The sequence below is a fragment of the Scyliorhinus torazame genome, chromosome 14, assembly GCF_047496885.1.
Source record: "Scyliorhinus torazame isolate Kashiwa2021f chromosome 14, sScyTor2.1, whole genome shotgun sequence".
NCBI lineage: Eukaryota > Metazoa > Chordata > Chondrichthyes > Carcharhiniformes > Scyliorhinidae > Scyliorhinus > Scyliorhinus torazame.
This window is the reverse complement of record NC_092720.1, coordinates 191,686,647-191,702,717: the sequence shown is the minus strand read 5'-3', so window position 1 is coordinate 191,702,717 and position 16,071 is coordinate 191,686,647. Positions and strand designations below refer to the sequence as shown.

Here is a 16,071-nt window from a genome sequence, read left to right as displayed (position 1 = left end):
ACTTATTAACTTCAGTGGAGCAGAAAACTCAGCAAGGTGTAAATCTCTATCGCACCAGGACCCTGAGTACATGTTGTGGTTTGTAACAGGCGGGTTTACTTGACATCTGTGATTTGTACAGTCAGTAAAATATATTTGCGACCATCATTTCAAAACCTAATCCCGAAAAAGAGTCAAGGATTTTGAAGTGACTTTTAACTAAAAATATATCATTCTAATTTGTGCCTTTGGCAAATTCGTGAATCCAAGAGTTCCTTGCACTATGTAATTATCAAGAAACATCAAAACGCATATTCAACAACAGAGATTACGGGCAGAAGAGGCTGAATTGTCTGCCAGTGTAACATGTGCTGTGTCTCTACCAGAGCAATTTAAGTACTCCTGCTCGCTCGCCCCTTTCACCGTAACGCTGCAGTTGCGTTTATTTCTTCAGATGTAGTTTATTTTCTGTTGAAAGTGACGATTGTGCCATTCTCCGCCATCTTTTCAGATAATAAATTTCATATTTTAACCACTCCCAATGTAAGAATACCCCAACCCGGTCCATGCCGTCCAGAAGCCACGATTGTCCCTGCATCCATCTGGAAACATGCTTCTCTGAACATGCACCAGTAGCAGGTGGCATTAGAATACATCTCGTATGGCAATACGGTTTCACGTCAATAATCTGCTTGTAATTACATACCCGCTAATTTTCCTAATGCTGTCTCAGTGCCATGTCGAATGCATTCGGGAAATCCACGTAAAGTACACCCATCAATATTACTCTTACAAATAAAATAAAATTCGCATTGTTAGTTGTGATACATGCTTTGAAAATCCACCTTGGCACTTTCCAATGAGCTCAACTTTCTCCAAGAACTCAATCGCGCGCTCTTAATTTGAGCTTCCTATCGTTACCTGTGTTTTATTCTCTTTCAGAAAAAGAAGCACTGCAAGCAAAATTCGGTAATCTTAGTAAAAATGTTAATGATTAAACATCTCCTTGTTCCGTGGAAGCTTCATTTCTTGTTATGCAGGAAATGGTAGTCAATACGTTGTCAATACAAACACAAATGCAGGAAATGTTCAGGAAATCAAACGGTAATATTTCAAGTCGATGAAATTTCATCAGGACTGATAATACCCCTTGGCACTATCTAATGAATTAAGGTAATCCATTACACCATTTGATCAGTTATCAATACTTTACGACTGACCATAGTATATTACTTCCTTAATGTTTCATTTAATAACATAGATAACGAAACCTTAAAAATGTGGGTGTGCATCATATTCTCAACGGCAATAAGGGGAAAATAATAATGCTGGCCTTGCGAAGCTTGCATCTATGAAAATTGGAATTATTTCCACACTAGATTTTGACTGTGGCACAAGCATACAAACTGGATATAGACTATTATTCCAAACGGTTAAATGGCGGTGCTAAAATAACAGCCCAAACAATGCCATATTTTGTTCCCTAAGGATTTAATCTGCAAGATTACAAACAACTATTTTATGATGGTAGATAATTTTAACATATTAAATCGTAAAATATGCAAAAAACAATATTTCCATTCAAGGAGTGTGAAATATTGCAATTTAAGGATTATAAGTAAATCATTGAATATAATCTTAGTGCATTTTATCCGTTATTTTCCATTGCAAGAACATCTTCCATGTCAGTTACTGACCTATCTTTTCTACGTCATCAGCTGACACGCTCTTGCAACTGAAAGGTGAGTTACAAATGTGATGTACAATATTGTAATAATAATCATTATTAGTGTCACAAGTTGACTTACATTAACATTACAATGAGGTTACTGTGAAGATCTCCTAGTCGCCACACTCCAACGCCAATAATGGGTACACTGAGGGAGAATTCAGTCTGCCCAATTCACCGAACAACGATATCTTTCGGGACTTGTGGGAGGAACCTAGAGCCCCCAGATCAAACCCACGCAGACACGGGGAGAACGTAAAGACTCCGCACAGACAATGACCCAAGCCGGGAATCGAACCTGGGACGCTGGCGCTGTGAAATAGTGCTACATATTAGCAGGCTACGAACAAGCCACATGTCGCTGAGGCAAAGTCCCATTCAATTGAATGTTTTAATTCGCTTTCTGTGCAATATTCTGCATGGCACAGATTCATGGTATCAGGAAATTTGTGTGTGCCCCATTCTAGGGCTTGAGGAAAAGTAGAAATCGGAAAAAGGTAAAATTGCCTCTGCTCCTCATTCTATGTCTGCCCTATTCCAAACAATAGCCCAGGTTATGATATCTTAATTTAGGTATGGAATTGAAGGGATCGAAGGCAGCCCAATTATGCAGCCCTGTTGTAATCTGAGTGACTGGACTGGTGAGGAGGATAAAGCGGTAAACATTGCGATTCTGCGAGCGCAAGATTTAGAAAAATTCAGGTGTTCTAATGCTGCACTGTCTGTGGCGCAGAGGTAGCGCAGCAGGTCTGTAAAAATTTGGATCGACAGATTATTCAACTCATGATCATACGCTGAGTGACACCATGCGGCAATTAGAGATGAAGATCGATGTTGTGAGAGTTACATTCATATATTACAGACCGAAAACTCAACAGGGTGTGCACGGAAAACCATCTGGATTAGCTTAGCTGGATATCATTGGGCACATAGGAGCAGCAGAAGCCCATTCAGCCCCACGGGCACGTTCCACATCTGACTAGATCATGGCTGAGTGTCTATCGCAACATTATTTCCCCTGTTATCTCCACGTCATGAGAACTAGGAATCCATCAATCTCGGTCTTGAAAATGCGCAGTGACTTAGCCTCCAAAGCCCGATGTGGTAAAGAATAGCAAAAATTCGCCATCCCGTGTGTTAACAATTCTTCCTCATCTCGGTCCTAAATGGCGTATCCTTATTCTGAGATTGTGTCTTCTGGTTCCAGGCTCCCAGGCAGGGGAAACATCCTTTCTACCCCGTTCTTTCCTAGCCCTTGAATAATTTTGTAAGTTTCAATTAGACCACATGTCATTCTTCTAAAGTCAAGCGAATACCGGCACAGTCCAGTCAATCCCTAATAAGACCAGCTACATTTTCTTCAAAATCATTTATATACACTACGAAGAACAAATGTCCCAGAATTGATCCCTGTGGAACGCCGCTAATCATAGCCTTCCTTTTTGAAAAGCATCCTTCTTATGCTACCTTTTCCCTTCTGTGACGGAGCCAGTTCTGTATCAACTTGCCAGCTCTCCTCTGCTCCCATGTGATTTCACCTTTTGTACCAGTCTACCATGAGATACCTTGTCAAAGGCTTTACTGACGTCTATTATACAACGTCTACTGCCTTTCCCTCATCTATCATCTTCATATCCTTAATGTGTATCCTTCCGTAGGTTTCAGAGTAACTTCATTGCTGTGTTAATGTAAGCCTAATTGTGACAATAAAGATTATTATTATTATGATTAATGTGACTAAACTGCAGACAATACTCCAGTTTCAGGTCTACCGAACGTTCTATAAAATGAAACAGGACATATTTACTCCTGTACTAAAATCTGATTGTGAGGAAGTCATTTTACCATTTCCCATGCCAATTGCTTGCAGGGTCTGAATTTAGTAACTTTTAAGCAAGGATGCCTCCGTCTCTTTAGACATTAATACTTCCCAATCTCATACCAGTGAAGAAATGTTTCCATTTCTTTTATTTGATTACCATGCAGCATGGGGTTAGGGTTGAGACTTTTTGCAAGGGTGGGAATGGATTCAAAGAGAGGAAACATGTCACCACTGAAGTGTGACATGACGCAAAACCATGAAGACTGCTGTTTTTGAGCGGAAACGGTAACATCGTCTACCACTATTTGAATTAAGAATATTCGATGTGTGATACATCAATATATGGTTAGATGTTGATATTAGTACATTTTACAATTTGCCCTATCGTGACCGTCATGTCACCATCATTATCATCATTTTTAAAAAATATTCGCTTATTTTAAGCACTGGTGTAAAACATGGGATACACAAAACTGTTTTTTTTTTCGAATAAATCACTTTGTTGTAATTCGTTGTCAGTCACCTGAGTTGGCTTGAGTGTTGTGAAAATAAACGCCAACCACACTAGTTCAAATTCGGAGGCTTCTTTATTGCCTTATCCCAGCTGCGGATAAAATCATCTCTCTCGCTCTTTCTCTCAGAGATGTTTACCGTCCCTAATGGACTGCGGTTAATTATAGTACAGATGGCCGGATATATGAATGAGCTACAGCTATTTATTGTATGGCGTCTACAAACTATTATAAAAAAATTCCGGAGAAACATAAGAGAGGATGTGGACTCATTATTGTTGGTCGTCAAACATCGCGCACATACCCGCATGGACTCCAGTAACGGGGGCAAACAAGTCAAATGTAATATGTTATTTTACAGATCTGAAGGGGAAAATGAAGTCAGGTAGGGATAAGTTACTTTTTCTGAAATATATTCATAAGACACTTAAATTTTCACTCGCCACGTTGCGTTCAGGAATGTCGAAATTGCAATGCAGCGTCACATTGACTATGTATAGATTTTTACCTTGCACAAAGAGACAATCCAGCATAAATCCCAGCACGATCTATGGAGTAGAACTTGATGTCCACCTGCCCGTCAAATTCCACGACATTTAACACTTGAATTTACTGTCAATAATTATTGGAACAGATTAACAGGGTAGTAAATTGTGGAGTGCAAACATAAATGCGGTAAACATTCAGAATGTCTGGCAGAATCAATGAAGAGAGCAACAAGACTCAACTTTCTAGGTGATGATAGTCGTGTATCAGCTAATGTGCATCCCATTAACCAATCACATCAGAGATGAAAGAAAGCAAAGTCTGAATCAGAAATGTAGTAACAATATCTAATTTGCTGTCCATTGTCACGAATAGCTGGAATAAAGAAAGGGTTCGAAAGAGACAAAGATGAGAGATAGCACGACAGAAAACAAATGTTTAAAACGTTTCCAAAACTTTCAACAATATTCAAAAGATGAAAGATTTGATCTCTATGGTTCTAAAAATATGATTTCCAGTGCCAAGTGAAGTCGTGATAATAATTATGATCTAGCACGCCATTCAGAAACACCTACAATTCAGGAAACAAATGTTCTGTTTTAATCGCTAGTTACTGGTAACAGCAGTCTCTGCAAAGCCACCTACAACGCATGCACCAAACCCATCCCACAGGAATCCCTCTGCCTCGAAGAGGAATATATTTCTGTCCTTCACCGCTCAAGGGAATTGGTGATCCAGATGTAACTGATCGCTTGATGGAGCCCTTGGACTCTGTCTACCGCCGAGGTGAGAACCAGAAAATTGAATTTCACGTGCTCCAGCCACGAATTCTGGAGGTTAATATACCATCTTGGAACAGGAAAGTAAGCACTAATACCAAACCGACTATCTGTAAATGTGAATAAAGTAGCGACCCATCTTCTCCATATGGGAAACGTGCCCCGGGGAAAGTAATGCGAAACAAAATGAAGTGTAGACAGCTTCCGAAGGGATTACAATTGAGATCATGCCCTGAATTATTAACGGAATTATTTGGACATCGTGATACATGAAATCAAGTCGGCTGCTGGCTCTGGAAACATTCCTCATTTACTCGAAAAGCTTTGCCCACGGGTTGGATAGCTTAATCCTTCACAAGGGTTATCTGTGAAGGAAGGATGCCAGATCCAAAGTAACAGGCCTGCCAAGACCAGGCGAAAAGCCTCAGTTACCGTCAAGCTACCGACCAATATCTCTGATCGCTATGCATTGCAAGAACAGAGAATGTCTCATCTGACAATGAATTGAGCCAGAGGTGGATAAAATCTTGAAAGCTGCACAAGTCGGCAAATTCAACCAAGTTATTGCTCGAACAAGGCTCAATGATAACGGCTTTGGAAATAACTTCAAAACTAACGCTGTATTTCGTGATCTCACTGTAGCGTATGACACATTGAATCTTGCCAAAATTTCAAGAATTCTCCCTCCATGAGTTACTGGCGGCATTAAACTATTAAGCCAAGATATATGGTTCATGCTGCACATTGTTGATGAGACAAGCACCTGGAAGAAACAGTCCAACATTTCTGTTGCAGCAGTTGTAGCCCCCACCCTTTTCAATCTCCGCATCACTTTTTTTCCTCCAACCCAGTCTTTGGGAGTTCATCTATGCTAACAATACCATTTGTTCCTCGCAAGCTCGGATATTTGCTTAACAAAGGCAACACGAAAGAGGGAAGTAGAAAAGCTGACCAACGATTACAAGACATGACAGTTCAGCCAAAAACAGCATCACAGCCCTAGATATATTCCACCTCCATCCTATGACCCTGAGGACCCGGGTTCGACCACGACCCTGGGTCACTGTCTGTGTGGAGTTTGAACATGTTTCCGTGGGTTTGACCTCCAGAACCCAAAGATGTGCGTGGCAGCTGGATTGGCCAGGCTAAATTGCTCCTTAATTCTAAACAAAAAATAATTCGGTCCTCTGAATTTAAAAAGAAAGTACATTCCACATCCACAATGCCAGTACCATGAGGAAACTCAACGTCTAGTTGAATGGCGAGAGACTGAATCCTGAACAACATCGCGCATGTTTTTGTGCTCCCCTGATCGAATGTTGATAGACAAAAAGTCTGAGCAAGACAGTAGCAATGATCAAAAACATTGGTCTGGCTCTGTAAAACATTAAGTATCTACTCTTGGCATCGTCTGCTCGACTGCAAAGTACTGTGCACTAGTCGTGTACAATGTATCTTATGCCAGTCTTGTCGACACTCAATTCAGCACAAGGATATATATCATCTCAGCTGTCCTCCGGTCATCGCAACTGCCAAGGCTCCCAGTCCTGAGCAACATTAAGAGGGAGATTGCAACACGAAAGCTTCTGGAGCGGAAGCTTGTCAGTACACAAGCACCTTGGGAACCCATAAGCTGCTCGCCTACCAACACGCCAGCGTGTAGGACTGATACCACCAGGCCAAATAACGACATGAAAGGCTCTGTGGCAGCAGGAATGGAATCAACACCACTTTCATTTAAAAAACACTTCCTCATCACAGATCTCGCAGACTAGCCACCATCATCAAACTACCACAAAATATTGCTCACCCCTCAACCATTTATGCAGTGGCTAAGGGGTTTGTGCAGCAACGCGGCACAAGTTGGCTTTGTATCGTACCCGGGATGAAGCTGTGCTGCTCCTAAATTAGCAATGATTCAAATCATTCCTGCTGTCACAGATACTTCCTGTCGTTATTTGATGACTACCCTCGAACAAAATTCAGCAGAGGGATCAAATCTCTTCATTGAAGTTATTGCCTTACTTGGGAATCACTGTACATGCGATAGAAAACTGGAAACCATTTCAGATTCATCGATTTCCATTTTGCATGGCGACTCTTTTGGCGTTCAATTTATTTTTATTTTTTAAAATATTTTTTATTCTCCTCCTTTTTCATATTTTCTCTCAAATTTACATCCACCAACAATAAACAATAATCAATAACAAATATGTCAATCCCCATATCAATACCAACGATCCCATCCTCCCACCAAACCCCAAACATTAGCCCGCATGTTCACACAAACAAATGACAAAAAGGAATCAGGGATCACCCATAGTCACCATTAACGCACACAGCCCCCTTTCCCCAACCCTCCCACCCACCCGCCACAACTAATGTTCGATGTTATCCAGTTCTTGACAGTGCTTAATGAATAATGTCCATGAATTGTAGAAGCCCTCCATCCTTCCTCTCCGTTTAAACTTAAAACCCACTCAAGAGTCAAGAATTCCAACAGGTCCCCCCGCCACGCCATGGCACAGGGTGGAGAGGTTGCCCTCCAACATGTCAGGATCTGCCTTCGGGCGATCAACGAGGCGAAGGCTACAACATCTGCCTCCGCACCCGTTTCCAACCCTGGCTGGTCCGACACCCCGAATATGGCCTCCCGGGGGCCCGGGTCCAGTTTCACGTGCACCACTTTTCAAATTACCCTAAAAACCTCCTTCCAGTAATCCTCTAGCTTCGGATAGGACCAAAATATATGAACGTGATTAGCCACCCCCCCGCAACGTTCACACACATCTTCGACTCCTTCAAAGAATCGGCTCATCCTTGCCCTCGTGAGGCCTGCTCTGTATACCACTTTCAGCTGTATCAGGCCCAACCTCGCACGCGAGGTGGAGGCGTTCACTCTCCGGAGCACCTCGCAACATAACCCCTCCTCCATACCCTCTCCCAATTATTCCTCCCACTTTGCTTTGATCCCTTCCAGTGGTGCCTTCTCCTCTTCCAAAATAGCTCTGTAAACCGCCGACAGTCCCCCTGTCGTCAGCACCTCCTCCAGCAATGTGGAGGCCAGCTCAGTACCTCCTTTCTGGCAAAATCTCAAACCTGCATGTATCTAAACATTTCCCCCTGCTCCAGCCCATACTTCGCTTCCAGCTCCTTCAATCCTGCAAACAGACCTCTACGAAACAAATCTTTTAGTGTCTTAATCCCCTTCTCCTCCCATTTCAGAAAATTTCCATCCCCACCCCTGGCTAAAATGTGGTTTCCCCCGAATAAGCATTTCCCTTGGCCCTGCCCACAACCCCAGATTTGGCGAAACTGCCTCCAGATTCTCAATGAAGCAATTATTACCGGACTCCCTGAGTATTTCGCCGCGGCCATCGGGAGCGGCGCTGTTGCTAGTGCTTTCAATCCCGACCCCCTGCACAAACGCTCCTCAATTCTGACCCACTGGGAATCAACCCCTCTGACACCGCTCCGCACATTCTCCACATTCACCGCCCAGTAGTAACACATCTGGTCTGGAAGACTCAAACCCCCTGCCTGCCTTCCTCTCTGTCGCAGCACCTATTTAACTGTGGCCACCTTCCCGCCCCACCTTCCTTCAATCTCTCTGAAAAGTACCTTTCGCAGGAAAATCGGCAGGCACTGAAAAATAAACAGAAATCGCGGCAACACGTTAATTCTAACCGCATGTACCCGACCCGCAAGTGAGGGAGACCAGCCCATCTTGTCAGATCAGCTTTCACTCTCCCCATCAAACTAGAAATGTTGTACCTGCGGAGCCTCCCCTCCCCTACTCCCGAGCAACCTGCACCCACAGGTACCTAAAGTGAGTCCCTGCCCTCCGGAATGGCAGCCCCCCACCCCCACCCCTGCCCCCACTCCCGCCCGAGACACCCTAAAATACTCACTCTCGTCTTGATTTAGTTGTACCCCAGTAAGACTCGAAGCAGCTCCAATATTACCTCTGTCGACATATTCGGTTCCGACACGTCTAACAGCAAGTCATCGGCATATGAGTACACCCTATGCTCAATCCTCCCCCCGCACTATTCCTTTCCATACCCCAGAACTTCTTAATGCGATGGCCAACGGCTCAATCGCGAGTGCAAACAGCAGGGGGGACACAGGGCATCCCTGCCTAGTCCTATGGTGGAGAGAAAAGTTTCTCGAGCTGATGTTGTTTGCGCGGACACTTGCCCTCGGCTCCTTATGTAGTAGATTTACTCAGTTTGGCGTCCGGATGCTTCAACGTTCTTTGAAATTTTCTTGCATGGGGCAGAAAATAATTGTCTTCGTTTGAAATCAAAACGAGCCACTCAGAACGGAAAACAGAAGAATTTCGGGTGAATGATGGGTCACGATGTCTGCCCTTTCCGACGACCTATACAAGGTGGAGTAAAATCTGCTGCAACCTGGCGATCCTGGTGCCCGAGTTTACCAACTGCATTCACTCAAATATGTGTGTTCCCTCAAAGGAAACTCGGGAGCGAAATCGTGTGCACAAATGGTATTATAATCGGCCTAGGTTTTCTAATACCACAATTCTACCAGGAATTGACTGGTTAAATTGTGAGGCGATGTTGAAATAAAATATAACGTATTCCTTCGAACGTACAAGTTCAGAAAATGTTGTGGTCCATCATTCAAACTAATAGCTCGAGTGAAACTCGTTGCTCAATTGTGAGAATCCAGAACGTGGGGTACAACCTTCAGTCAGACCTATCCCATTCAGTTGTGAAATGAGTACACTTTTTGCCACTAAACATGCAATGGGAATTTACAACCTGCTCACCCAAAAAACTGTTGGTGCATCAATGCATATTTTAATAATGAGATGAATTGCTAGTAGATGTGTGTGAGAATAAGTTCGTTACTGTAAAGGAAAACGTGTCTTTTTATATTTACATTTACTTACTTTATGGAGCAGTTGACAACCAAAGAGGTGCTTTTTAAATTCAATCACTGTTGTAGGAATGGGCGTCGCCATTTGCACAGAAACATGCAACACCATGGTAACGACTAGAATATTGTTTTCGGGGATGTTTATTTGAGGGATAAGCATTGGCCTGGACAATAGAGTTCATGCCGTGGTCACCGCGGAACCTGCTATATCCAGCAGTGAAGGTATATGGAAACCTACATTTGTAGCCTCGTCAAACGGCTGCATTTCTAACTACAGAGCACAGTCTCAAAAGCATAATGTGCCGCCAACATAGACCTGTGTGCTCAATCCTGGAGCAAGGCATGAAGCAAGAGATTTGTCATTCAGAACCGACAGTGTTGTTGGCATAGCCAGTGCTGAAAAAGGATAACACGAAATTAAGTTCATGTACAGCCCAGCCCTGAATACCAGAAAAGGTACAAAGGCACGGAGGGTGTGGGCATGTTCACTGTGGTAATTTGTAAAATATATATTGAGATTTATTTATGTAGTCGATGGATATTATAAAACTGACATTTTACAACCTTTGTACACATATGGCATGCTTTTTCCCCCTCTAATTGCTCAATTTCCTTTCTTTCTCTCGGTTTTTCTCAATTTCTTTCCAATCACCTTGGCTTTCTGCTCATGTAGTCATAGATAGAGTTTACCGTCTGCAAGGTAGTAGTATCAGCTACTTGTATTCCATGATTTAGAAAAGATTCCATGAAACCTATTACCAGTTCAAAAGAAATCCAGGTATTTATGCGCAGGGATACGACTGATACATCACACCAAATTAGTTACCTCAATTGAAAATGGCGGGCCATGGTGAAAAGAAAAGCCACACTATGGGCAATTGATCCAGAAGGAAATCAAATAAAAATAAAATGGAATGGATTATTCCAGTCCAAAGCAACATTTAAACTGTCTACTTTCTGCAATCCATGAAGGCTCATTTATCAATTCAATAAGATCATGATTAACCTGCGACCAAACTCGATATACACGTCTTTGCCCCAAATCCCTCACTACTTTTGGTTGAAGGGGATTTCTTTATTTGTAAACCTTATTCCTAGCTGGCGGCATGCTGTACATGCAGTGAATACATCAGCAATTGCTTGATCTGCTTTTTATTTTTTGTTTGTTTTATTAGGAGGGAAAAGTGATGGTAAGCCACGCACTGGAATTTCTGATTCTGAATTAATCGAGCTTCGTCAGTAACAGAGAAGAGTCACATACGGTCATGGATTAACGCATATGTAGAAGTGCCTCTCGGGCATATCAGTGATCAGTACAATCAAGCTGAAATAGGCCGAAGCAGGAGAAAATGCCAAGTAAATTGCACCTGCACATTTTGTCTTGGTTTAATATTGAATTAGCCGTATCAGGACCAGTTCTCAAAGCCTACCACATTTCAAGATTGATGCTGCTATATTCAACACCTCAAGCTTGTAACAGAAACCCAACACAATTGCAATCATTTTATGACTTGGACAGGCGGTAGCAGGAGGGTTTTGTAAGTTTTTCCCCTCCCCATCAGACATATGTACCATTCATCGACTGGCTGCAGTAAAAAAACAGAGAGAGTAAATCCAGTATAGATGTTGAGTAATTTTCAGTGACTGAAAATCAGGTGGTTCAAGGATGGAGGAATTCACATTTATTTAACATATTTATTAAAAATGATAACCACATTTTCTGTAATATTAAGAAAATAGTACAACAACAAAACAACGAAGAATGTAAATAGAAAACGTTGGATATATTCAGCGGATCAGACCGCATTGGTAGGGAGAGAAAATACAACGCCCCTACCGATACATGACAAGAGAAAACAGTTCGAAATCCAATAGCTTTTGAGAAAATTAAGAGAGGAGATTTAAGAGGATCAAAATGTGAGATTTGTGATAGGGTCGTGGGCAGTAGAGATTCAATGACAAAGATTGCTTGGAGTAAAGTCAAAGGGATGTGGAAAGAACCAAAGCAATATACATCTAGAGGCACCGTGAATGGGTAAAGAGTTCTTACCGGAACACAAAGCAAGTAACAAAACAACAAGGAAGAGTAAATAAGTAAGAGGAAAAGAACAGAATGGGGAAGGCGTTAGCAATCTAAAATTCGTGAACTCAATATTGAACCTAGAACACAATAAAATGCTTACTTGGAAGATGGCTCTCTGTGTCCCAGGTTGCTTGATCTTCACAGACTGTTGCAGTGGACCTAGTACAGAAGGGTCGGCATGGCAGTAAGGTGGCGATACAATGGGAGTCTGCAAGAAAAATATTGCCAAAGTCATGGGAGATTTTAATTCTTATATTGATTGACGAAATCAAATTGGGAAAGGAGAGAGTCTAAAAGATGGGCTAATCGAGTCGTAGTTGGGTGCTTATCCCAGAACAATATATTCCGGTAGCAACTAGGGAGCTGGGTTTTTTAGATCTGACAATTTCTAATGAGACAGGAATAATAAATATGACCATAGCAATGCACCCCATCCCCCTCCCAATAAGAGTTGCCATAACATGATAGTTTGAGGCTGAACATGGTGAGTCTGAAAATAGAACATTCAGCAAAAATAAAGGCACTTGCAATATTATAAAGGCAGGCTTTGGCTAACGTGTAATAGAGATTAAATTGGAGACGAAGACATGAAGAAATGGAAGTATATATTTAAGGAGATCCACCATACCTCTCAGCAAGGTTATGTTCCATTGAGTGCGAAACGGTGTACGAGAAGGATGGCAAGCTAAGACATAGAAGAATGACACCACATTTAAATAATAGATGAAGAAAACTGCAACGATGGTGTTGCAATCCAGAGTGCTGAGAAAATTAGAGAAACCAACAAAGGATTAAACCAAAGTAAGAAAGATAAATACATTGTTAAATGGGAGAAAACGTGCTGAAATATAACAGCAGAAGTAGAAACTTTTCTTGGAATATATAAAGCCAATGAATGGTAAACGGGATAGTTGGCCACTAAGGGCTGAGACTGGGAATCTCTTAATGGCAAGAAAGGCACAATGGTTTTGAAAAAGTATTTTGCATCTGCCTTCATAGTATAGGTCAGAAAATAAAACCCATGGTATATAATCAAGAAAGAAAAGGGAGACAGGAACGTAAAACAATCACGAACACTAGAGATGAGGAAGGAGCAGCACTCCGAAAGCTAGTGCCATCGAAACAAACCTGTTGGACTTTAACCTGGTGTTGTAAAACGTCTTACTGTGCTCACCCCAGTCCAATGTCGGCATCTCCACATCATGACTAGAGATGAGTATCAGGTAAACCAATAAGACAGATCACTGACCTGGTGGCCTGCTTTCGTGCATCATGAAATATGTGGCTGCAGAAAATGAATTTCAAGTCACATTTTAAGCTTCCCTACATTTAAAAATACTCCCAAAGGATAGGAAAAGCGCAAATGTATCACTTTTGTTCAAAGAAGCAGGAAGATAGGAAGCAGCAAACTACAGCGGCATGGTGGCACGGTAGGGAGCATTGCGACCTCACAGCGCCAGGGCCCCGGATGCAGGGCATTATGTGGAGTGTGCAGGTTGTCTCCGTGACTGGTGGGTTTCATCCAGGTGCTTCAGTTCCTTCCCAGAACCCAAAGATCTGCAGATTAGGTCGATGGGCCGTGCTAAATTGCCCCTTGGTGTGCAAGAAGGTAAGTTGGTGTTTCGGGGAAAGGGTGGAGTATGGACGGAGATAAAGTACGCCTTCGGAGCGTCGGTGCCGACATTGGATTGAATAGACTCCTTCTGCACTGTATTGATGCTATGGCTTTCATGATAGCCGAGTGACCTAACATCACTCATTTAGAAAATGCAAGAATCCATGATGAAGTAAATAGCAGCAGAATATATCGAACATCGAAATATAATCAAATGTAGTCAGCATGGGTTTGTGAGGGGGAATTGGGGAAATTGTGTTTCATTTAAGCTATTAGAAAATTGGATAAAGGGGAAGCAGTAGATGGAGAGTACGTATATTTCCAAACTACATTAAATAAGTTGGCACTTAAAAGATTACTGTAAAATGTCATGTTGTTGAGGGTGATAGATTATCAGTGATAGAGCATTGGTTAACTAATTGTAATGATGTGGAGATGCCATCGTTGGTCTGGGGTGAGCACAGTAAGAAGTCTTACAGCACCAGGTTAAAGTCCAACGGGTTTGTTTCGAATCACTAGCCATCAGAGCACTGCTCCTTCCTCAGGTGAACCAAGAGGTAGGTTCCAGAAACATATATATAAATAAAGTCAAAAATACAAGACGATACTTTGAATGCGACTCTTTGCAGGTAATTAAGACTTTACAGGTCCAGATGGAGCAGGTTAAAGAGGTGTGAATTATGCCAATGCGATCAGAAAATTTGCAATGGGCCTGCCGATGTTAGGGGGACAAGGCCAAAGGCAAATGTTCTATATGATATTGAAGTAAATGCAAGCAAATCACTGTTTCAATTAAGAGGAGTGTCTGGGACGTGAATGGTGAAAGCAGGGGAGGTAAAGGGGATTTGTCCCTCAGACGTCTGATTTGGCACATGCTGTTCAAACGGAAGTGGCTGAGAGACTGGCCCTTTGGAATTGTGCTATGGGAGGGGAAGGGAAGTTGTGCCAGGTTGTGCCTTCACACTGAATGCACAGGCTGGTTGGTCGAAGATGGACAAGGTGGTCCAGAAAGCAGATGGAAGGCATTCCTTTAGAACATAGATCATAGAACAGTAAAGCACAGAACAGGCCCTTCGGCGCTCGATGTTGTGCCGAAATTTGTCCGAAACCAAGATCAAGCTATCCCACTCCCTGTCATTCTGATGTGCTCCATGTGCCTATCCAATAACCGCTTGAAAGTTCCTAAAGTGTCCGACTCCACTATCACAGCAGGCAGTCAATTATACACCCTAACCACTCTCTGAGTAAAGAACCTACCTCGGACATGCTTCCTATATCTCCCACGCTGAACCTTATAGTTATGCCCCCTTGTAACAGCTACATCCACCTGAGGAAATAGTCTCTGAAGGTCCACTCTATCTATCCCCCTGACCACCTACCTCTATTAAGTCGCCTCTCATCTTCCTCCGCTCCAAAGAGAAAAGCCCTCGCTCCCTCAACCTTTCCTCATAAGTCCTACCCTCCAAATTAGGCAGCATCCTGGTAAATCTCCTTTGCACCCTTTCCAATGCTTCCACATTCTTCCTATAGAGATGTGATCAGAACTGCACACAATATTCTTCGTGTGGTCTCACCAGGGGCATGTGCAGTTGGCGTATAACCCCACTGCTCTTAAACCCAAGCCCCCTGTTAATAAACGCCAACACACTAAAGGCCGTCTTCATGGCTCTATCCACTTGAGTGGCAACCTTGGGAGATCTGGGATATGAACCCCAAGATCTCGCTTTTCCTCCACATTCCTCAGAACCCTGCCGTCGACCCTGTAATCCGCATTCAAATGTTTCCTACCAAAATGAATCAGCTCGCACTTCTCAGGGTTACCCTGTGTGGATGAGGAAGAGGGCTTTAGGGAGGCTGCGTTGACTGACCACAGCACCGTGGTACAGGAAGCCATTCAAGTGGGGGGGGGGGGGACAAAAAGACAAGAGGTAGTTGTAGGGGATTCTATAATTAGGGGGATTGATGGCATCCTTTGTAAGCCAGATCGAGAGTCCCGCATGGTATGTTGCCTGCCCGGTGCCAGGATGAGGGACATCTCTGATCGGCTTGAAAGGATTTTGGAGAGGGAGGGGGAGGATCCAGTTGTTGTGGTCCACGTTGGGACTAACAACATAGGTAACACTAGGAAAGAGGACCTGTTAGGGGATTATCAAACACTAGG

At 42.8% G+C, this 16,071-nt stretch overlaps 1 protein-coding gene across 1 annotated transcript in view; it reads left to right on the top strand.

Moving 5' to 3' along the window:
• LOC140389101 (uncharacterized) overlaps positions 1–16,071 on the top strand; it is a 306,705-nt gene that overhangs the window by 20,396 nt on the left and 270,238 nt on the right. The window contains exons 7-10 of the mRNA XM_072473261.1: positions 922–948; positions 1,698–1,721; positions 4,404–4,427; positions 11,388–11,402. Of these exons, the coding sequence (XP_072329362.1) occupies positions 4,418–4,427; positions 11,388–11,402 (25 nt within the window). The 5' untranslated portion in view covers positions 922–948; positions 1,698–1,721; positions 4,404–4,417. The remainder of the gene's footprint in view (positions 1–921; positions 949–1,697; positions 1,722–4,403; positions 4,428–11,387; positions 11,403–16,071) is intronic.